Here is a 23,418-nt window from a genome sequence, read left to right on the forward strand (position 1 = left end):
AGCAGCTGAATCCTTTTTACTTATTGGAATCCCTATTGTATTTGTTGTAGCATTACAGTGTCATTGTGCCATGCATATGAACTAATCTTAATTGTAACGAAGAAAGTGATCGACATTAATCGATTTCGATCATAACAGTACCGGAAACAGTGATTGGTGATAACTTAAAGCCAGTTGTTCTCTACCTCTCCTATTTGCAGCTTGCCAGCTTCCATTGGTGTGTGCAGCACAAATCATACTCTGCGCTTCTTCGTATTTAAGGCACGATTCTACCTTCATAGTTTTCCTCATGTTCTGTGCATTCACGCAATGCTAAATGATTCTTATGGAGCCACAAAGTCCTATCAGACTCTTACACCACGAGGTACGCAGAACGTGGGCCAGAGAGCGGACTTGGTGGTAGAAAAGCATGCCTGTGTGGAGCTTGGAAAAGTGACAAATCCACCAGTACACTCCTGCCAAAATAGTAAACTAATAGCATGAAAAAATTAGCATAGGCAGGCCAGCAGCTGGCATTTTTGGAACATGTGTACACTTTATTTATGTAACTTTTTTCTCTTCCTTTGAATAATAAAATCTAATGAGCTTAAAATAAAATCCTAAAAAAAATCTTCCAAAGCAACAGATTGTTTTTGTGGTTGAGTCAATTCTGATTTTCATAGTTTTAAATTTAATTTAAAAACAGCCAACAGGGATGGGAATTTTTATGGTTAATTTTGATTTAAATTGAGAGGAAATATGGAAAGAACCATGAGGAACCAGGCATTTAACTTGAGAGGTTAGCTATTGTAATATTAGGTCCTGAACTCAGATCTTCAATCACCATGCATCAGACCGGGATTCTTGCATCAAGAACAGAGTTTTATTCACCAACGGAGCATAGAGAGAAAGGGACTACGATATTGCAGCAAGCTTACCTCAAAGTTATGTACAGCACTGATCATACATGGAAAATTCCTTACTTTTATTTCAGTAAATAACCCTTTTATACGCTTTACTTTGCTGCTTATAGTAACTCAAAATTCCGCAAATAAAGTCTGCAAAGCAATCTCACCCAGTCACAACCTGAGTGTCCTCATTTCACAGGACACAGAGTGCAGAAGTAATTGCAGAGTGCAGAGTGCAGAGACAGATGCTCAGATGTAGATTGTCTGTAATACACATTGCTGGAGCAAGCAAACGATGACAATACCTCAGACTAAGGCCTTGTGTAAATGTTGCAAATAACTTCACTAGCAGCAATGGAAGTAAAAGAAGAGGCACTGAACTCTGTGGTTTCTGTCGATAACAATGAAGTCATTATTAAACTGCACGTTCTCATCTGAAGGAGATCAGATGGGTCATGTTGGTGAGCCTATCAGAAAGGTTTCCATGGCAGCGGGAGCATGAAGATGAGGCTCACGGGAAGGAGATGCCTGAGAACAGCCCTGTTTGTGATGATTGGCTGAGGGGGGAGGCGTCCTGCTTTGAGGCCCATCATATACTTCAGTGTCTCCCACCCAACAACCCACTCTGCCATGCGTGGCAAAAGGCATTCAGGTGTTAGCACAGTAAAGCTTTACCGACAGTGAAAGCCAACTGTAATGTAATACTGCAGCCCAAAATACACTTTTCCATCCATCTGAACCCCACTGCTTTTTCCAGTGGAAAAAGGAGCTGCGATCACAGTATAATACTTCAAAAAGTCCTGTCAGGAATTACATGTGCATAAGAGAAAATAGTGGACATTTTACTGCTGTCGTTGTCAAGAAAGGGGAGGCATCAGCCCTTTATATGTATGTTGTACCCTTTTTAACGGTCCCTTTTCAAGGCAGACCTAAACTTTAGTACAAAAAATACACAAAAATGAAAAACGACAAACAACAAAATAGAAAAAATCATCATACAATATACACAAATGGTCCTTAAAAAGGCCAGGAGACATGCGGTATGCAGTGTTGCTGTGTGCCCTCTGCAATCCGCGGTACTCCAACGGGAGCCGCGAAGCAGGTGTTCTCCCATCATGCCTTGTTGCACTTGCCCTTCCACTCTTTGCGCTGGTATTTCCGGAGCCGCCGCGTCCAAATGTCCCTCCACAGGATGACCAGGCTGTCCTTGTCGGCCAGCAGCCCCGCCCGCTCGGCCCCGCCCTCGCCGGTGCCCATCACCAGGAAGCGCTTGCCTATCTGGATCCTCAGGCACTTGCAGGCCAGGTCCTTCATGTGGACCCACAGGAAGTGGTCGCCCCGCCTCAGCAGGTCCCCGCGGCTCTTGTAGACCGCCACCACGTTGACCGTGAACTTGGCCCAGTCTCCAACCGTCTCCATGTCAAGCACGTTCACCTGTACCGCTGAGGGGAACACATTGCACACACACATCGCACAACGACTCAGAGTCAGAGCTGCGGCTCTTTTTTTTTTGCCCAATACACAATGCCTGTTATCAGGCTTGACCAATTTCACTCAGGAAATGCTGTGGACCATGTTGGTCAATCTCTGTGTGTATTCAAAGTATGGGTCTGGCTACTAAAGGTTTATGTTGTTACTCTCATGACATACCATGAGTAGTCTGCTATTAAATCATCAAATTACTTTTGAAACTGGGAATATAAAAGCAGTTTATGGAAAACAAAACTGTGAATGCATAAAAAGACAAGACAAAAATATATGACATCAACACCATACAATAAAGAACACAAGAAAGTTAATCCTGCTGGTGAATTGACATTTGCTTTGCAACATATATGCAGGACATTAATATTCAATAAATACTAGCACTTCTGGACAGCCAATACTTGCTTTTCATTACCAACATGAAAGCTGGATTGCAGGATTTTATTATTTAGTATTATTATTCCATTTGCATTTGCAGGCATCTGATATGTAAACATTTTCAAATTAGTACCAAAAGCGCTGCTAGCGTACTGTTGAAAGACAGATACTCACCATAGTCTTTCTTGCAGTACCTCTTAATGCTGATCCTCACATTACCATTCACTGCTGGTTCACAGTATGACTCACAATCTGTGCACAAACAGACCCATATATGATGGCATAGATGACAACATTGAGTTCAACATCCTTTTTTTCCCACAAATACAATTCTCAAGTCAAAGAGTCAAACATTCCTGCAGCACATTTAAAAGGTTTATTATGTTTTGCACCACTTACATTTCAGAGCATCAATTTAAATTTCCTGCACAAGATTGTGTGGTCTGAAATTGTTATGGCTGATTTTCATGTGTTTTTTTTTTTAATTTTTAATGAAACTGCCTATTTACGAACACCAGTGTGAATTCCACAACACACATGTCACATCTGTATGCTGGGGCAACCGTTACTATTTTGCTTATCTGTGATCAAGTTGACTGACTACCACACGTATTAGGAATGTATGGAAAAACTGTATGCTAAGCAGAAGCGCCTGAAGGAAAGAAACAGCAAAGTGAAGCTGCGGTACTGTGAGGAGCCTGAGCTAGAGACACTCTCCAATGCAGGGCAAATGCCTGACCTGCCCCTCACACTGCATGATGCTGCGCACTGAGCCTCTACCTCACAGCTACATCCTCAGCTCAAGACTCCCATTCATTAAACAAGCTGTCAGGGCTCCGCCCCCTTAAGCCGCAGTGTTTTTGTTTTCCCTGTCCTTGTGCTTTTGTTTTCCTTGTGTTCCTGCCCCGCCCTGCTCCCCGCCGGGTCCCCACCCACCTGATTCCCTCATTGCCTGCACCTGCCTGCCTGCTCACCTGCTTCCCATCTCCTCGTTACCCCAGCCCTATATCTTCCCTGCGTGTCTCTGTCTTGTTGCTAGTTCGTTACAGTAAGTTTCTTCCTGTCTCGTCCCCGCTTTAGTAAACCTGAATTCTGATTGCTGTTTGCCGAATCCTGCCTGTCTCCCGACTTCGTCCTTCGCCCGCTGACTTCAACCTGTCTGACACTCTTCGCCCGCCTGGTTACCGACTCTGCCCGCCCCGACTTCCGATCCTGGATCTGCCCCCGGACTGCTCCCCTGTGTTTTTGAACCCTGCCTGTCCCTGTACGACGAACTGCCCGCTGATTGTAATTAAACGCTTGGCTACGTTTACCCGGTGGTCCGCGTTTGTGTCCCGATCCCCGTTCCTGACACAAGCACACAAGCACAATATGTGTGGCACACGCCTGTTGAGGGCACCAGCTGACCAGTTTATGGTGGATTTTTCATTTCTGCCCGACTACACAGGACTACAAGGTGCTTAGACATTACCGCAGTAGCTTTCATGATGGGAGGCACTGTAACAGATGCTCATGTGCTTTCAGAACATGAGACCCCTCTGCATCTAGACCCCTAACTTTTACATCATGACTTACTATAAGCAATAGGCTTAATATTAACATTGACAGAGTCCTGTATCACATAGACATGCAAATTTTTATTTCAAAATATGATTATTGCTATTCATGTGTTTGATTAGTTGTTTAAAGAGTTAAACTAAAAAACATTTTTAGTAACAGACAAAGAATTATAAAATTGTTGAGAAGATTTCATTGTGTTTTGGAGGAATTATCATAATCCACATTGAACTCAATCTTGACAAGCACATGCAGAAGTCACTTGGATACAAAGTGACTTCAGCTGGCATTCGTTTAAAAAGCTGTGATCTTGTTATGCTGATGAATCTCTGGTCTACTCTAGCAGCCTTTAAAATGAGATCATTCAGAAGTCTGGTAAAAAGGGGCAGTTTCAGTTCCAAACACGACTAAATAAAAGTGATTGCTAACATATGAATATAGTCATTTTTTTCCTCTATAAAAAAGAATACTTTTCTCATTGCGTGCCATTGAACAGTATTACAGTGCTGATTTCTAAGAGAGAGAGAAGCGGGAGAGATGAAGAAAAAAAAAAACAGGAAAAAATTCTAGAAATATCAGGGGGACTTGGCTAGATATCAGAGAGTTGCCAGTTTTATTAGTAGTGACCAGAGAGCGGTGGGCCAGCTGCTTCTCTCTCTAATAACATGTTAGGGGGAAAACTGAACAGCATTCAAGCCCCTTTCCGTCACCACGTCCCCAGGCAGGGACTCGTAGCAGCACCCTGAAGACCTGCTAGAAAAACAAACAGGCTTGACATAGCCTGGCCAGCCATTAGGAGTAATACAAACTGTTTAAAAGGAAAGAATGAAAGAAATCCAATCACGGCTTTTGCTAGACATGGTAGCTCTATTGCGTAGCCCGTCTGCCATTCTGTTTCAGGGTGGCTGACAGGGGCCCCGATTGTTTCCAGATGTGGATCTGGTGAGATCTGGAGTGACTGTCTGGGGTAGATGGTGTGGTGGGTGATGTGCCGCATTTTGTAAGGGGGGGGGGGGGGGGGGCAGACGATTGGGGACCACGGTGTGGGTTGACTGGTTGCTGCTGTGGGAGCAGGAGTTGAGGTGGGCCCGCGGTCAGGCCCACAAGCCTGTGAGGAAGTGTGGGCAGAGAATTGGATGGTGTTGGATTCTGGGACAGTAAAAAGGCGGTGAGCGTGTCTAGACCTTTGTGGAGAACATGATGTAATCCAGAGCAGTTCCTAGAGTTGGGATGGCACGTGTTAGATGCCTGCAGACGCCGTAGCTGAAGTGTCTACCATTGTGGAGGCTGTGCAGCTACAAGAGTAGGATGAGTCTGAAAGCATTATGACAAACTGGTTTAAAAGGCAGTAAAGGTGGCACTACTGGGGTATGAACCCAGGGAAAGTGCTTGGTTGATTTAAAAACCAGCCTGATAAAACCTTTGAATTGATGTGTACTTGGTCCATCTAGCCCAACACTTTCAGTGGGGTTCAGTTTCATAAACTTGCTGGCTTTTCCAGGAAAGCACCCCTGGTGCTTTTCACATTTCTAGTATGCCTGAATACTGTATGACTCCCAGAAGCCAAAGCTTTCATTCTCTTTCACTGGGGAGAATGAAGGCATTATTAGTGATGCAGTAAGGAGCCCTGTGGTAATGTTCTTCCTCTTGTATGTGCTTAAAATGTGAAACCAGCACAGACCAGGGAATATGGGAGCCATAACGGTTCTTTGTTCACCACTGCTACTGCGCTGCCAGGCCCAGAGGACAGACTGCAGGAAAACCTTACAATTGCCTCTAGGACTCTGATCTGTACATTGTTTCCTCTGTCTCATTAGCACATGCTCAAAGGCAATATATGTCTTAAGAGTTATGAAATGATATGTGACTGCACCCACGCCTCTTCTAAAGTCCAGGGCCTTCGCAGGGTTCTTTTCCGGTCACGATGCACATGGGGAGTTCACTCACACTTCTCGTTTACAGTTGGGGTTTTTAGGACATGGAAATTAAATAGGGGCTGTGACTAGACTGGGAAGAATGTGTGTAAAGACACTGAACCAAATATGACTGCCTGTTTAGCTCTTCCCTCATGTAGACACTTCAACACTTTAGATGAAATGTGCTTAGCTATTAGTAATGCATAATGCAATTAATTATGTGGCAAACTTGCCCAACGAACTCTTGAACTACAGTATGGGGTTGATTTTGTACGGTTGATTTTGTTGTTCCAGGAAATACTGGACAAGCTGTTTACCTGGCTCTTATTTATTTTTGATAAAGAGCAAATGCATCTGCTACGGTACGATAAAGAGCAAATGCATCTGCTATGGATTGCTATGTTTGTCTTTTCACAGTAAGTAAATACACTTTTAAGCAGAGGAATGCAAAATAAAGTAACCTCACAGGAGCCAGCATCAATGATCAATAATATGGGAACAACTTCAAGATTTTGTCTAAAGTTCTGTTTATGGTTAAACTTAATTTTGTAAGTCAATGACAGATCCGTGGGTCAAAGAGTCAGAAACAAAGCAATGTTGCTGAACAACAAGAACCAGTTTTCACCGAAGGGAAAGATTCGTAAAAGGGTGATATATTTATTAAAGAGTAAATGAGCTGTAACTTTGTTTCAGAGCCGGCACGTTCATAAATAATCACTTTTTGCCTTGTTGCTGTTTATGGAGGTGCAGCTCCAACTTCCATGTCTACAGGCCGTCTGTGAGCTCTCTTGTAAATGCAACAGCCATGACTCAACCCTGAAGCATCTGGTCAGCTTTGTTGATGAGAAGGAATTATTTGTTAATAAAATCGCTTACTCAGATTTCACTGAAATAAGCTCTGGATACCTTCTGCCATTTCACACAAGTATCAATAACACTTAGAGAAAGAGTGTTGCTGAGTAACGTGAGGGGATTGCTGAAATGAGCAGTACTGACCTGCAGAATCCTCTGCATTACTGACTACAGCTGTGGGGCTCACCACTGGGATCTCTAAGAATGAGAAAGAGAGAGAAAAGAAGCAATCAATACACACTTGTGGCATGCAGAGAGGTGTCAACATCATTCTGGCTCTCTGACACTCTCGTTGATTGATTCGTTGATTGATTGGGATACGTATCGTGCACATTTCTAGGACAACTAGCTGTACTTTCCAATACTGACAGAAGGGAGTGAAATGGAGGGGCATATAACACCAAGGTCATCTGCAAAAATAACCTGCACTAAACAGACTGTTACACATACAGTACCTTCTCTTGTATCATAGCAGTGGTTTGAACAGACAGCGTTTTGTGAATACCTGCTTAAAAGGCTAGATGGGAAACTGCCGTAATAATGTAATTGCCCCGTATAAAGTTGTCTGCAACCGCAAGCAGATGTCAGACCCTCATTGATACAGCCATGATCTCTTGGTATAAAGCATCAATGCTGCACCCTTTGCATTTTAGTGGACAGACATTTAGACAGGCAGACATACGGGACTGAGATCAGTGGAAATGGCTATTTCTGGCCATCTACTCTTCCCAGAGTTAAAGCATTTCCTACAAATTGTAAGGGCCCCACCCAACTCAACTCCTGTGTCACTGAAGAGGACATTTTTTTTCTGCATATGCTGTGAGTAGATTTAAAAGCCTCAGTAAAAACACAGCATCTCCCCCTTCCTGTAATCAGAGGTCCAGATTGAATCTCCACTCCAACACATGAAGGCAAAACAGGGCCAGAGGAGAATCCACAGAGGGTGAGAGTTGCGAGCGACCCAGGGCTACCTCCTCCCTCGAAGTCCTGTGATTTGCTGTAAATTTGTCTTTCTTGCAGGCAGCTACCACAGCAATTGTCCTCCCTGTGCTTTCCCATCTGCTCTGACTGAAGGAGAACAGGTGTGGCACAGCAGGTTGCGGGCAAGCTGCCTTCTGTACCTCTGTCCTTCCATGACACACACAGCGCAGGCCTGAGCATGCTGTTGGAACAGAGCCAGTGGCCGCCACCGGGGGGGGGGGGACCGACACAACACAATGTCACAGCTAGCGATGGAGCCTTTCACCTTCAACTTCTCCGCCGCGCTTTGTCGAGAAGGACACTCAAACGTTCGTGTTCTAGTGAGTTAACCCAGTGAGTGAACTGTGTACATAATATTGCACTGTTTCCAAGGTACCAATCGCTGTTTGGAGTAGCTTAATTTAGCATCAAATGACATGGTGTGCTTAATGGCTGTTGAGGGGGTGCTCTATTAGCCCTGATGAGGAACTGGAAACAGCATCTTAATTGGAGTAGCGTGGTAACAGAAATACAAGCAAATGGCTGCAACAAAACAGAATGGGTCAATTTGTTCCTGTTCGCCGCTGCTTGCTCATGCACCGGCTCAAAGCGGCCCGTATGGGTGGTGAGATTACTCGACCACAGACATGCTCTCACCGGCCACCGTAATCTTCGATCTGCTCACCACATACACAGGCCCACCTGATCACACGCGATTGCGCTCATGGAACGTATGAGTCGTGGGGAGCGTGCTGATCAAAAGAACGTATGGCAGACACAAATCACGACACGTGTAGAGAGCACAAACTGTGCTACCTCTCCTGACGCTACCGAGGGAATATATTTAAATGGCTAGACACACACCTGTGCGTTCATTTAACCACTTATCTTTATGACACTGTCAAACTAGCAACACACTGATAAGATAGGACACCATCTATATAAAGTGTGCTCCCTGGGAGAGCCCTCAGTGTCAGGTTTGCTGTAGATGGTCTGCTTCATCACTGTACTGATTCTACAGCAGCTTGTCTGATACTTCCGCAGAGAGAGCGAGAGGGGAGAGACGGACTCACTGATGCAGGGGGCCACAGTGGAGCGGCTCTGCTGGTAGCCTTTGGCGCAGCGGTTGCAGGTGATGCCCATCACCCCATCTTTGCACGGGCATTGGCCCGTCGTCTGGTTACACGTCTTACCAGCAGCTCCCACCGGGTGGCAGTCACAAGCTTTAAAGAGATACATATAGAGAGAGACACATCAATCAATCAAACTAATTTAGTTTAGCAGGCTTCTCTTCTGTCCGAGAGTGCTGTGCAAATCCTGATTCGGGGAGTTCATGAAATACAACTGCAATTCAGTTATTGACATTAAACAATTGGTTGCTAAATTTAGAGACAAATTCTAGAATCATAAAGAGAAGAGAAAAGCTACAAAGGGGAGGACAAAGGGACAGCAGGAAAACAGTGATGAAAACAGGCACAAACATTAAAACAAGATAACCATAAGCAACCACAATAAAGAGGAACCAATTCACTGTGAAGCAGTGGCATTATAGTCACAGTCATACAGCATGGCCATTGACTCATACAGTAATACAATAAGGCCATTGAGCCATACAGTCATATGGTATGACTGCTGAGTCTAACAGTCACACAGTGTGGTCACTTGACAGTAAGACTCCATCAGGAAGTGGCACTCACTTGTTCCAACCCATGCGAGGGTTAATCACACAGTAGTGGAAAAAAAATTCCAGTCAATATATCAGTCAATGTATCTATGTTGTCTAAACGACAAGACAAGCCAAGGAAATTGTTTGGATTTAATAGTATTTGTATCACCTGTTAAAGAGCTGCTCTTTCCAGTTTTGCAGGTTAGAAAACAATTCCAGCCCCAGAGTAAGTCATCGAGGTCTTTAGGTTCAGTGAGCTTGCACACAGGCACAGTGCCATCCTGGGTCCTGCTGAGCGCAGTGACTGTGACTGTGACCGTGACTGTGCCTGGCGCTGGCCAGCGGATAGCGGGCAGACCGGGGCAGAGAGACACATAAAGCTCTGCCCCGCTTGTCCGGTCTCTTAACCCCAGGCGCTGCCTGCGACATATTCTCCGTTTCACTTCTTCCCGAAAACCCCGCAGCCCAAACAGCCCTCCCGCCAAAACACACATTCCTGAGCCCTCTTTCAAAATTTTTTATGCTCTGCTATGATACGGCCAATTAAAGCTAAATTGGACGGAGGAAATCCGTAAGATATGCACAAAAATATGCCCGGCTTAAATGTGAGCCCGCTGCTGTTGTCACGTGTCAGCTGTCTGGTTTTTATGGGCTGTGTGAATAGGGTGAAAGATTATCCGAATTCTTGCGCTGTAACTCGATTGGTCAGTCTGACCATTCCCAGCACCCTCTCTGCCTGTGCCCAGCCTGGGGCAGCAGTGCACATCAGCCACTCAGAGACACTCAGACAGGCATACAAGCAGCTCTAAGGGCAAATGCTAACAGAGCATCACGGTCCATCACTGACACAAAATGAGCTTTTTCAGAAGCCGCAGCCGTGCGGATGCTTTTCTGCTTCTCTGATGATTCCTAGCGTTCAGTGGCAAGCTGTTGTATTGCGAACTAAAAGTTTTAATGTCTGTTTATAAATGCTTGACTGCAGAATTAATTTCATTTAACAGTGATTACAGTAATGGTGTATGCGTAATGTACAAAAAGACAGTTTGACTGCTACGGTCAAGCATTTCTGACCACTGGAAAATTTCGTGTGCTCAAAATGGTGCCAGTTGGCCTGGAGTGAATAGGACCCATAAAATTTGAAAAAATACATTATAAAAGTTGCAATCAAGTCAAAAATGGAAATACTGGATTAACTATTTTTATCAGATCTGGCACAGAGGATGGCTTTTAATGCACAACTGGTCATGGAACATAAGCTATTTTCTCTCCTTGGTTTGATATTGATTTAGTAGAAAACAACCATGTCTGATTACAAACTGCAAACATAAACAGTTTTACTGTATAAGAAAGGTAGAACTGCTCTGATTAAAAACATAAATAATTAATTATTTTTCATTTGTGAATGAATGAAAAAAAATCACGCTTGAGGGAACCCTGCAATTTAGAGTGTGCAAAGGGTTCCTGATTGATAAATTCAGAATTCAGTACAGTATTCAGTACTTCAGTTCCTACTTATCATGTGTTTGACAATCAGTTTGAGGTTTTCTGTCAGTACATGGGGGCAGTGTAGCATAGTGGTTAAGGAGCAGGACTTGTACCCGAAAGGTTGCCAGTTCGATCCCCGCTGGGACACTGCTGCTGTACCCTTGGGCAAGGTACTTAACCCACAATTGCCTCAGTAAATATCCAGCTGTATGAATGGATAACATTGTAAAGAACTGTAACCTATGTAAGTCGCTTTGGATAAAAGCGTCCGCTAAATGAATAAATGTAAATGTACATATCAGAAATGAAGCCAAATGCAATTGTTCAGTTTGTCCTACCAGGCACAAACCAGATCTATTTCCTGTAACAGCTGTTACACTGGAACATTTGTCTGGATTTACATTCTTATAGAATCACCCTTCATTCTTCTTAAATACTTTGAAGCAAACACCAGTTGTTGTCAGCTGGTTTTGGGGGCTTTCAGTGCTAGCAAGTCTTTGACTCAACTGTATATTTTAGGACTCTGATATGCCTCTATGTTAAAAGTCATGTGTGACTGTGTTGGGGACTCTATAACCCCCCCCCCCCCCCCCCCCAGATCTCCAGTTCTATGTAACTGCTGTAGCTGGCAGGTTCCATTTCAGGTGATAACATTTAAATGACATACATTACAGATGTTCTTATCCAGATTGTCTTACAAGGCTTTACATGTTATCCTTTTAAACACCTGGATATTTACTCAAGCAATATGGGTTTAGGTTCCTTGCCCAAGGGTAGAACAGCAATGCCCCATCTTAGAATTGAACTAGCAACCCTTGGTTACTGGCCCTGATCTGTACCACTACATCGTACTGCTTATGAGAGGGGTTAAAACGGGGGGCATTTTTAAAATTCCTCTCCCTCTGTTCCACTCTCTGATCCTCACTCTGCTTTCCCAATCCTTTTGTGGGTTTCCTTTGCCCTTTGCTATAGAAAATGTGTATCACCATATCTTTAACTATTTCAAGCTTGATAAAATTGTGCAGGCTTAGTACCTTAATATCTTCAGCATATATACTTTCTGCATATGGAACACAGTGTTTATTCTGGCAGTGAATTTCAGCTGTCACCACCAGTCCTGACAGCTTTTCACTCAAAAATGGCTCCTTCTCTCTCTCTCTGTTACTCTGTCTGTCCCATTTACTTTTTAACAAAAAATCTCAGAAGAAATGAGACTGATAGTATTGAAGCAGCTGTTCTGGGATCAGTTTGTGATGCCCTGGTCCCCCTCCTGTCCCATACCTTTGCAGGCCTTCCGGTGTGTGATGGGCTGGCCCAGGTCCCTGTAGAAGCCCTCCTTGCAGTAATGACAGTGGCGGCCTGCTGTGTTGTGCCGGCAGTTCATGCACACGCCCCCGCTCTTCCTTCCAGACAGCTTGTACAGCTCCATGTTGAAGCGGCACCTCCGTGCGTGCAGGTTACAGTTACAGGCTACAGGAGGGACAGAGACAACAGGGAGTTACTTAAGAGTGTCAGTCACCCTGTGATAGCCCTATTTGGCCTGTGAAGAAGCGGGACGCCTCCTGATGTATCACGATTTGTTACAGAGGTCTGAAGGGATGTGTGACTTCTGTAGCCGGCCTGGTAGCTTCTATACCTAGTGTATTATCTGTCTTATAGCCAGCAGTGAGGTTTTACACTGTGTGTGACTGTCTAAAACGGTTTCTAGTCGCTTGCCACATAGGGTTTGCTGCCACCCCTGCTACAACACTTACTGCCTAACTGGTAGTATCATTAGATGTAGCTGGGCAGCTGTTAAGATGAGACGTTGCCAGTTAGGATTTGCCTTTCCGTAATGTTGATTCTTTTTATGAGCGAGGCTCCCATGCACTTCTGTGTGAAAATATGCAGCCCCCTACAAGACAGACACTGACCTACTTGCGCTTCAAATTGTTCATCGCCGCATATACTTAAAAGAGCTTGCCGAGGGAAAACACAGTCGCTTAATTTATCCCACCATACAATAAAAGCCCAAACACGGAGCTAGCAGGCACACCCCGCAGTTTCTTCTCTTTTAAAGTTTTACTGTGTTACCTTCTTTTATCATATTTGTTCCTTGGCTGCGCCGCATCATTACATCACCCACCCGCCTTCATATGAGCTCTATTAAACACGAGCAGTGAAAGGGGCCGTAAAAGCAACCTGTTTATATTAAACACGAAGATTACAAGCGCTGTCCCACGCAAGCGGCCGCTCGTTAGTCATGTTCGCCACCTCGTTATGGGAGGAGGGCGCGCGGCCCTCCGTCTCCTTCTCTGTTTGTTACATGGGAATGCTGGGAAAAGCACAAATGACTGACTGCTCTGAAGGAGGTGCTGTTCTCAAGCACGAGGAAATGCCGCGTGGTATTTTATGTTCACCACTGTTAAAGTTCTGTGGATGTAACCAGCAATGTGACCATACCTTTCTCTGCCGTGTGCATTCTGAAGAGAGAGTACAGTAGACGGTGACAGTAGAATAGACAGAGACTCTTCCTCTACTTCACCACCTAATTAAGTTTAAACAAGAGCACCCTTTTTTACATGTTGTGAAATGACGAAATATCTATATTTAACATGACATTATAACGTACATAACATTATCTATATTAAAATAATACACCACCTATATTGTTCAACGTGTGAAAAAATGGAAAGGAGTGGCAATAATAATAAGTGATATGCACAGCCAGCCATGTGTCACATACCCCCACTAAGTGCACATTCCCAGACTCTTGGCCAATCCCGTCTGAGTTTTATTATGTGGTCAAATTTTATGGAAATCCCTATGATTGTATTTTTTTTCAATCCCTCTCAGAAATAAGCCTGTGTTCCTACAGGCAGCAATGCTGGCATTTAGCACCACTGCCCCACGTGGCTGATTGGCTGTTTCTGGACAAATGCAACATTTGCAGCATTTGAGAGGAGACGCAGGACAAGCTTTTTGTTCATTACTGACTGTTCTCTCCATTTCTGCCAGAGAATGTTGGGTCTGTGAAATCTCAGGCTCACCCCTTGTGCAGAATATTAAAATATATCAGTATATTACAAGGGGGGGTCAAATACATCAGTTAGCTGCTTTAGTGAGACTTTTTTTCTTTTTGGGTGATAAAATGAGAAATAGAAAAAGGGGGCTATCATATTCACCTTCATCATATTCCAGAATTTTCCACAACACGTGGAATGTTTATGGGTTTGTTTTGAAGTGCCGCACCCTGCAGATAACTCCCCCTAATTTGCCTCCGCAGGGATAACTGCCATTTTTAAATACATTAGTACATCAAAGCAGGGTGGGAGATGGCGAGATTTTTTTTAAAAAACACACACTCTGTAATTGTTATCTATTGGAGAAAACTGGGGTTAAAAGGAGACCCACACACGGCAGAGGCCTGTGATTAAAACACTCCGTGGCAGATTTTATGGGTCAGAACCACACTTTCACAAAATTTGGGGTGTTAAGGAGAATTTTCCAGATGAGCAAAGACAAGACTCAACAGATTCCTGATTGAAATAACAAGGGGAAAATGCAATCAAACACTGCAGTTGAAGTAAGATGGAAATACTTGAGAATATGGCACTTTGGCTGTGACTGTATCATGTAAAAAGGCAAGAAAAAATACACACACACACACACACACACACACAAAGGCTGCTGAACACCTGTCTTCTACCTAGCCAAGTCTCTCAATCCTCATATGCTTGGGCTCTCATTTTGCCCTTTCACTACCCTCTACTGTTCTGTCTTGATTTGCCACCCTCAGCAGGAAGGAGACTTATTTCAATATGATGCTGCTGTCTGGCTAAACTGGCCTGTTCAAAGCATTAACTGATGTGAAATGTAAAGGGTGGAAAAATAAAAAACCGTGCCCCTCCAGAACCCTTACTTTCCCTGTGATTCATTTTCTCATAGACCAGCCCCTGGACACTTTTAAAATGTCTGAGAAGGTGGAATGGTTGGATGTGAGACTGCCTGTCTCCTTTTACAGAGGGCTGCTCAAATTTACGTGATTCATAGATGCGTGAATCAGGGGTCATTCCCAAGACAGGAATGTTCGGCTATTTTGGCATCAAAGTTAAAACCTGTGCTTCGCAGACATCAAAAGAGACACTTTAAGAGGTGAGAAAGTCAATTAGTTTTGGTTTGGTCTTCAGAATTGGCCAACCCAAAGATTGAGCTGATGTCATGGGGTCATGATCATTGCATAGATTTGGAATGCACACCCACTCTAACCTAAAAATGTGAGCTGGTTCCTTGAATATTCCACAGCAGTTTAGGGAACCCTCCAAAAAGTCTGGCTGTCTCAACTTTTGTCTTGCTTTGAAAGCCCTTGACCTTAGAACCACATCTCTGGACATATGGCCCAACATAGACACCGCTGATGATTAACTAAGTATGACATCATCGGTTTTCACCAGAGGGGCAATAATTCTAGCCATGAATGTGTCTAGAGGATCACATTGATTGTTACCTGTCACACAGTAATTGACTCGCACTGCCCAGGCAGACATGCCGATGATTGATATTGTTATTTTTAGCTCTGTCCCCTGTCCTCCAACATCCTCCTTCTCTGACAAAAGTCATGTGCTGCTCTTTCCGAGTGTGGAGAAGTAAGGACGTAAAATGCAGAACTGGGTTGACAATTCTCCATGGATCTGTCCCATATATGGGTTACCTCTCAGCTAAAAACATGTCGCTCCTAATGAATCTAAAACTCCCCTGTCCGACTGTCTGGTGGCTGCCGAGTGAGATGTGGATCACAGCAGGTATCACAGACTAACAGGAGTACTCCTGATTTATCACTGACTAGAGGGGCTCATTGGCCCTCAGGACTCTGTACACACTTGCTTCATAAAGTGCACAAGCAATACACGGTTAAGAGGTGAAAACAGTTGGTGGTTTCTACAGGTCTGCGGGGATCTTGTACAGACAATTGGAGCTTTCACTTAAGAGACCCTGATTGTAACAAAAAAAAAAAGATGTCAACATTTCATTCCACAAAATGAAAAACAAAACTGAAGTTTGAGGGTAGAAATGTTAGTCACGGACAAGATTCAAACTCAAGACCAAAACAAGCAAAAAGGAGAGCAGCTTCTCTATGGCAATGATTGCTAACACATGTTGGATGGAGCCGAGGGAGGCATGACTATGGGCACACTAACCAAGCAGCACGCATTGGCACGGCCATAAAGCTAGAATCTCAGATCTAATTCCAAGGCTGTAAATCTAGACTCACTCCATCCCTTGGCATTGTGAGGTTGCAAAATTCCCTTTGATATTAGTAAATCCTGTCGCTGCTGTTTGTTCTTGTTTCTCCATTGTGGGGGGAAAAGGCTGTTCTTTTTAAGGGGACTAATCAATAACTGAGAAATCTATCAATCTCACTGCTGATTGTGTGTTATGTGTTTCTGCAGTTATGTGAGACTGGTCAACTTATGTTGGCCCATATGACAAGTAAAGACTATGAAACCTCCAGCCTGACTGATGCTTCGGGTAAAAATCAATAAATTGAAAGACAAAAATTTATCCGACAGACAGACTGACATCTTATCGTAGCTCTGTGAAAAGCCGAGTCTTTTTGGGGTGTGAGTGGAGCAACTTGCCCAGTGATTGGTTTCAGTAACATATGTCCTTGGTTCTGGAAATCAAACAAATATGAAAAAATACATTCTATTTTGAGTTAAAATACATAATGTAAAAAGCTTCTTCAAATGCAGAGCAGAACATTCTTTCATGTATGTGTGTAAAAAACTTACAGTTGCAGTGTTGTTTACGACGTATGAATCAAAGGATTAAACCTGTTTTGTGCAGGTCTATAGTTATACCTCTCTGGTTGGACAGTATGACATTACATATCTTGCAATATTAAGTAATTTATTAATAGACTAATTTGTTGTTTTCAGTTCTTAAAACTCTAGTTTGCCTAAATGATTCCATGTGTATATTCTGAACAATTTTTTCTTACAATCAGTTTTGCAGACTAAACCGTTCCCTCAATGTTAGCTGTTAGCTGTCTACAAACCAATGTCATTAATTTACAACTTAACAAAGGCATCACCTCAACTCACTGTTAAAAACACTTGAATCAAAATACTAGTTGCTAACTTAAGTTTTACCACATTAATCAGTCTGATCAATAGTGGAATCACTCCAAACAGAAATGAAAGCCACATTCGATTTGTTCCTGACCCCATACTTTTCACACTCCTCTGGCTCTCCACAAAAGGTTCCCTTTCTCCTCCTCAGACCTCCTGCCTCAGAGGGACTATTTCACACCTCAGCTGCTTCTGGAACAACATCCTGAAATGATGTAATTATTTGAAACCATGGAAGATTTCTTTCTCGTTCCTTCTCCTTGACACAAGCACCACAGGTTCAGTAATTGAGGTGTCAAGCTGCGGTGGGCCCGAGGGGCTGAGTCCTGCTTTTTTCACTGACTTTTGCTGGGAATGAAAGGTGGTTTGAGATAAATTAATAGTAACAGCTTAAAAAACACTTAATAATAACACAGTTGGGTGCTCTTGACAGTTTAACACTAGAGTTCATGCTTTGCAGTGCCATCTAGAGGTGGACCTCTTAAAACTAAAGTGGGTAGGTCACAATAAAAAATTTTTGGTCTGGGGAAGTGATAATATAAGTGATAATGTTGACAATGGTTAGGGAAGGATATGGCCTCACAGTTAATAAGCAGTTAATTGATACCATATACAGTAATGCACCACAATGCATCAGCTACATTTTTGCACAAAACCAAACAATATGTTCAAAAAAAGATTACAAATTTAGAGCTAAAAAATATCCAGTAACAGCCAGAAGATTTTGCACAGGCTTTGCAATCCATGGCAAACACACTTGTTTCAGAGTGGATTCTAAGCTGAAATAACAATTAGAGCAATTTCTCTGAGCCTGCTGCACAGCAACATGCCACATATCAGTGTGTTCAGAGACTGTGTTCTTGCACTCACAGCATTCTGCAGACTACCCTCCAATGACATACATCACCAAGAACCCTGACATCCCCACAGAACCTGGACCTCAGGTCAAAAATACCTGAGCGGTGCCCTCCCCTCCATTGCCCTGTTACGTTTAGAGGTATACTACGATTAGTACTCTACTCTGGTGGATCACATGACCACAGTATACCTCCACCGATCCCAACGCTTCCTCGTTTGACATCTCTCTTTCAACCACACCCAAGTGTTTACAAAACGGTGGTTCCACCTTACTCCTCTATAGATGGGTACAAAAAAAAAAACACTATGAAGAAAGCAAAGGCTTCATCCTTCCTTCTTTTACATGAAAGAAAAGTTTGGCTCTGGTAATGACTGATAATGATCTACATCTAAAAGGTGCCTTTCATCCAAGGAACTGAGAACACTTTACAGAGAGAGGCTTATCAATGATGAAAGGTCTGGGTGTACCTGCCAGCTCAGGGAGCACCGCAGATTTCTGAGGGGACAGTAAAGATGGACATGGACGTGGAACACAGCATGCTCCATCCTTGCCGCATTCCCAAGAACAAAATCAACAAAGGTGAACCCAGACGAGGTGGCTGAGCCAGTGATAATTATTTTCCCAAAAAAAATTGTGTGCAATTACACAATGCCCCATCTTAATAAATGGCTCTGCATCGTTGAATAGAAACCACATCTGGCTTTCAAATCCACTGCTAATCTTCGGGCTGCAGGTCCAGTTTGCCTGATGAAAAGAAAAGGCTGTGCCCTAATCCAGTGTGCTAGGTGGCTCAAAGGCTCGGCAATGACCCAAACTCACAAGAGCAGAACCAGCAGCTGCTGGTGAATGGCAGCTCAGGGCATTGTGCAACCCTACCTCACAGCCAATGCTGGGAACCCACTTTCAATTACATGTTACTTTTCCTCCGCTAGATCTGATACATGTGTAATACAGACAGTCAAAAACACAAACTAACTCAATGACTCTTTCCCATGATGTCAAGCATTGATATACAGTGCCTTCAAAAAGTATTCACCCCCAAGTGATTATTTCTGTTTTTGCTGTTGCAACATCAAATTTAAGTATATTAGAATGGATTTTTTTCTGCTCCTTTTGAAGTAACTCTCTACAGAAATGAAATGAAATAAAGATTTTACTTCTGTAGAGAGAGTTTCTCTGCGGCTACTCCAGCAAATGTTTGCAAACTTCTATCCACAAAGACCATGAAGTTGCTACTGAACATGTGCTCTGTGTACTGGTTTTTCTGTCAGAACTGGTCTCCAGCTGTCAAAAATGAAGACAGTAATCTCTTCCAGCTACATACCAAACTGTCTGCCTTGTGAACAACCGCAACTGAACAGATATTTGCTGTCTGTTGGGGCAATTATTCAACTTCTTTTAATGTCTTTGAAAATAAGATAAACTTGGAAACCAGAAAAAAAAACTCATATGTGTTTCAGGCTTGTGTCTGAAAAGAGAAATACCTGTGGTTTTCAACAGATTATTAAAAATGACAACAATTCATTACAATAATGATTTCCTTGTGCATTCAGGTTTGACAAGTGTGGTTTCAGCATGACTGAAAGTGGGTTGAGCTGTGGGCTGACCACTATGCTGACAACCTGCTCTTGAAAGCCACTACAAACTGTGCCCACTCTAGGCAACCAGACAGTTAGCCCAGAAAACCCACCTGGTCTACTATGCAGGATGGTATTGAAGAGACATAGTTTGGAGCCATGTCCTTTAATTCTACATGTAGAATCTTGGTCAGCTAAGATTGTGCCAAAAGAGTAACAGACAGAGATTTCACTATTTGCTCTTTAAAAAGAAGTGCAACAGCCATGAACTGTTCTAAAAATACATTGAAGCCACGCCCTTTGACATGAATTTACCCTGGATTGTGGATATTGTACCAAAAAAAGCTGTTTCACCGATTACTGCAGAGTTGATTTTGATCTTCCTGTTCAGGCCTGGATTGGATTCAGTGAGCACTCAACCAGAAATAAAAACTTCTATGATGCTGAGATCAGATTTGATCTGAGAAATGAAGTATCGCTTCTGTCTGGTGTGGCATGTCTTTTAACTGGGCATTGGTCCTAGAGATTCGCTAGCACTGGCCTATAAGAGATCATCAGGTTAGTAAGGCTGGAAGTCCCTCCACTCTCAAGCTAATTTATTTATTTAAACCTGGCATTCATCCAAAACAGGTCATGCCTCTGCATTACCCAATCATCCTGCCTCAACCCCAAAAGCTAACGGGCTCTGAGGAATGACACAGAGATATCAGAACCCATATATTCCCATTAACATTAAAACCCGAACTGACCAGTCTCCTCACCACAAATAACAGTCCTAAGCATCTCCTCTGTGTCCAGCACAACAGCAACCCTCCGATTTGGCTCAGAGCTGGTCATTTTAACACAGTGTGATGCGTAACAACTATCCAGATCACATTGCTCCACTACAGTCAGGCTCCTGCTCATACTTTGTGCTTGTACATATTTCATATCATGGTCCCGTGAATAAAAAGTGAAGGAGAGGTCAAATGATTAGCCAAAATGGAGGGCTGCCAGGAGGGCACGGAATTTTTCCTGTGGGAGACAGGAAAAGGAATGACATGGGGGGTGGGGGTATGGATATAAGCACTCTCCTCTACCAGTTCTAGAAGACCACAAGCCTGGATCCGTTGGCTCACTTACCCTCCAGTTAACCATACCTGGCATCCTTGAACACAAATGCTTAGTCCTGAGCTCTTGTAATTACAAAACACAAGAAAAAGATTTTCATTCTATAATTTAATTCAGTTTAGTAAAAGGTAAAAAGGAGGGCATATGGATTTAATATTGTGTCCCTCTTCCATTGAAACTAATTTTTGTGACAGGTGAATTTGAGGTTAGTTCTGATTAGACTTCTTTCTACAAGTATACAAAATGGAAGAAACCAACATATATTATGATTGACAATATGCTAAAATTTAGGATACTGTAAAGTTCCCAAACAAATTAAATGAGGCAATTATTGCTGTTATCGCACCACATCATATAACTGAAATATACTGTCCACAGATTATCTGTTGAATTATCTTGAGAATACAAACACTGCAGTTTCACTTGGCAAGCTTCATGGTGATTGTAATACTACTGCTTGCCTGAAGGTTAGAAGCAATCACAGATAAATTACAATCTTGGATGACTAACCCAAAATGGTGTGCTGGTGACTGGAACCCTTTCCTTTCACTGATTAGACTTCTTCAGATTAGTATTATATATAGAGGAACCTCATGCAGCCATGTTGTCAGAAATAGTTATACAACACAGGAGCCATCATTATTATGAATGTTAATCATTTCACATTTAAGCATGTGGCCAAATTCACTGTGACTGTTTTAAAACACATTAGCTAACATTTTCCTTGCCATAAATATCATTCTGGTACTGTTGCATTTATAAGAAACAATTTCAGCTATTACACCATGTTGCTAGCTAAAGTAGTCTTATTAAGCATTTTATGCATTTTTGCACAATCATGGTTATTAACAGCACAAATTAACAAGTTTGTGTATTCACGTTGAATATAATCATGAAATAATTATCAATGAATTGAAACAGGTTACATGCCAAAATCAATTTGGCATGCATTAACCCAGGATATATTTCTTTCCCTATTCTTCAGCCTATCTCATCACAGTTTTAATCTATCTCCTGCAGAAAAAAACGAAACTCTGGAAAGAAAATCACTGCATAGGAAATAAAGAGTAAGCACTTCTTCAGAACTTGTGTAGGTCATTACAAACATGAGAAACATCTTTGCCCACAAATTGTTCAGATGGTTAGCAAAAATAGCTGGGAACAGAAATAACTGATTTATTTCCATGTCGTTGACTAGAGTTTCACTGGAAAATTCCATTTCCAAATTCCAATCTTGCACAATGTTTTTTTAACTATCACGTTCAGCATCAACTCAGTAATTTTTTTTTTATAACTTTTAGCAAATTCAGCTGTTATTTCCTTACTAAAGCAAAAGACTCAGGTCAAATCAGGTCAAAATGTTTCATGCAACATTTTTTGTTGTTCAGCAGGTTTTAGGAAGCAGCACTGAATGGATTCATGACTCACTGTAAAAACTGTGCGTGTGTGTTAGTTGCGCTAAAGGAGTGATGCGTAAGCTGTGAAAACTGGAAAGATGAGAGAGAGGAGAGAGGAGGTGGTTCGTGACTCACGCAGACACTCGTTGGCGTCGCGCACGTTCGCTCTCTGCCAGGGCCGGTCGTAGTGGAAGGGCCTGCATCGGTCGCACTCGGGCCCCTCTGTGTTGTGCTTGCAGTCGCACACCAGCCTTCCCTCCCTGTCCTTCAGGCAGCGGGAGGCGTGGCCGTTGCACTTGCAGCGCCCGCCCACCTGGAAGTCCCCCACGGCGTAGTGGTACGCCGCCGCCGTCCCCGGCGACGCGGCGGGGCCCTCCCCCGGGACCCCGCCTCCCAGCTCCTGGGGGAGCTGCGGCCGGCTGAAGACCACGCGGATGTCGGTCACCGTCACCCAGTCCTGCAGAACGGGGCTGTTGTCGAAGTCCTTCCCCGAGGGCCTCCCGTCCAGCGTGCTGAAGGCAAGGAGGCCCGGGGAAAGCGGCTGGAAGTTCGCGAGTCCGTCGGTGCACAGCGCCTCCTGCTCGTTCTGTTTGGTGATCACGGCCTTGCTGGGCCGGTTGTACATGCGCCGGCACTGGGATGAGTAAAACTGGTAAGGGGTCCAGGTCCTGCCGTAGTCCATGCTCTTGAAGATGGCCAGGGACTCCGGGCGCAACGAGCAGAACTGCAGGCTGACATAGGTGATCTCGAACTTCTTGCCCAGGGAGAGGGTGAGCGTGACGTTGTGGGGCGAGGTGTGCAGGTTCTCCGACTGCCAGCAGGTGAGGTTGTGGGCGGAGTTGAGGTCCGTGAGGTAGGAGGGCGGGTGAGCGCGGCGCGGGTCCGAAGCGTCGCAGGTGTCGCACGCGAGGATGGCGGGCCTCCCGTCCCGCTCCGCCGCGCCGCAGGAACGGGACGGGGGCCGGCCGCACGTGCTGGACGCCTGCACCTCCCGGCTGAAGGCGGCGTTAATGAACTCTGGGATGCAGTGGCGCGCGGCGCCGTTATCGTCGTAACACGGGTCGGGTGAGGTCTGCTGGGCCGTGAAGGGATTGCTGTTGTGGCTGGTGCCGGTGGCCACCGTGCCCAGGAAGCATGTGCCCAGCAGCCACCTCCAGGCTCCACTCATCCTGCTACAAG

General features: G+C 43.9%; 1 protein-coding gene across 1 annotated transcript; it reads right to left on the reverse strand.

Annotated features, from left to right (window-relative positions):
* Positions 1 to 1,948: 1,948 nt before the first annotated feature.
* Positions 1,949 to 23,407, reverse strand: LOC118794615 (netrin-3-like). Its single transcript, XM_036552871.1, has 6 exons — positions 22,375 to 23,407; positions 12,468 to 12,656; positions 9,109 to 9,258; positions 7,220 to 7,273; positions 2,925 to 3,002; positions 1,949 to 2,329 (listed from the first exon to the last, which is right to left on the reverse strand). Exons 1-6 carry the CDS (start codon positions 23,405 to 23,407, stop codon positions 2,001 to 2,003), a joined length of 1,833 nt encoding a protein of 610 aa, XP_036408764.1. The 3' UTR covers positions 1,949 to 2,000.
* Between the last annotated feature and the right edge of the window lie 11 nt (positions 23,408 to 23,418).

This window comes from Megalops cyprinoides, chromosome 19 (genome assembly GCF_013368585.1).
Source record: "Megalops cyprinoides isolate fMegCyp1 chromosome 19, fMegCyp1.pri, whole genome shotgun sequence".
In the NCBI taxonomy this organism is placed as follows: domain Eukaryota; kingdom Metazoa; phylum Chordata; class Actinopteri; order Elopiformes; family Megalopidae; genus Megalops; species Megalops cyprinoides.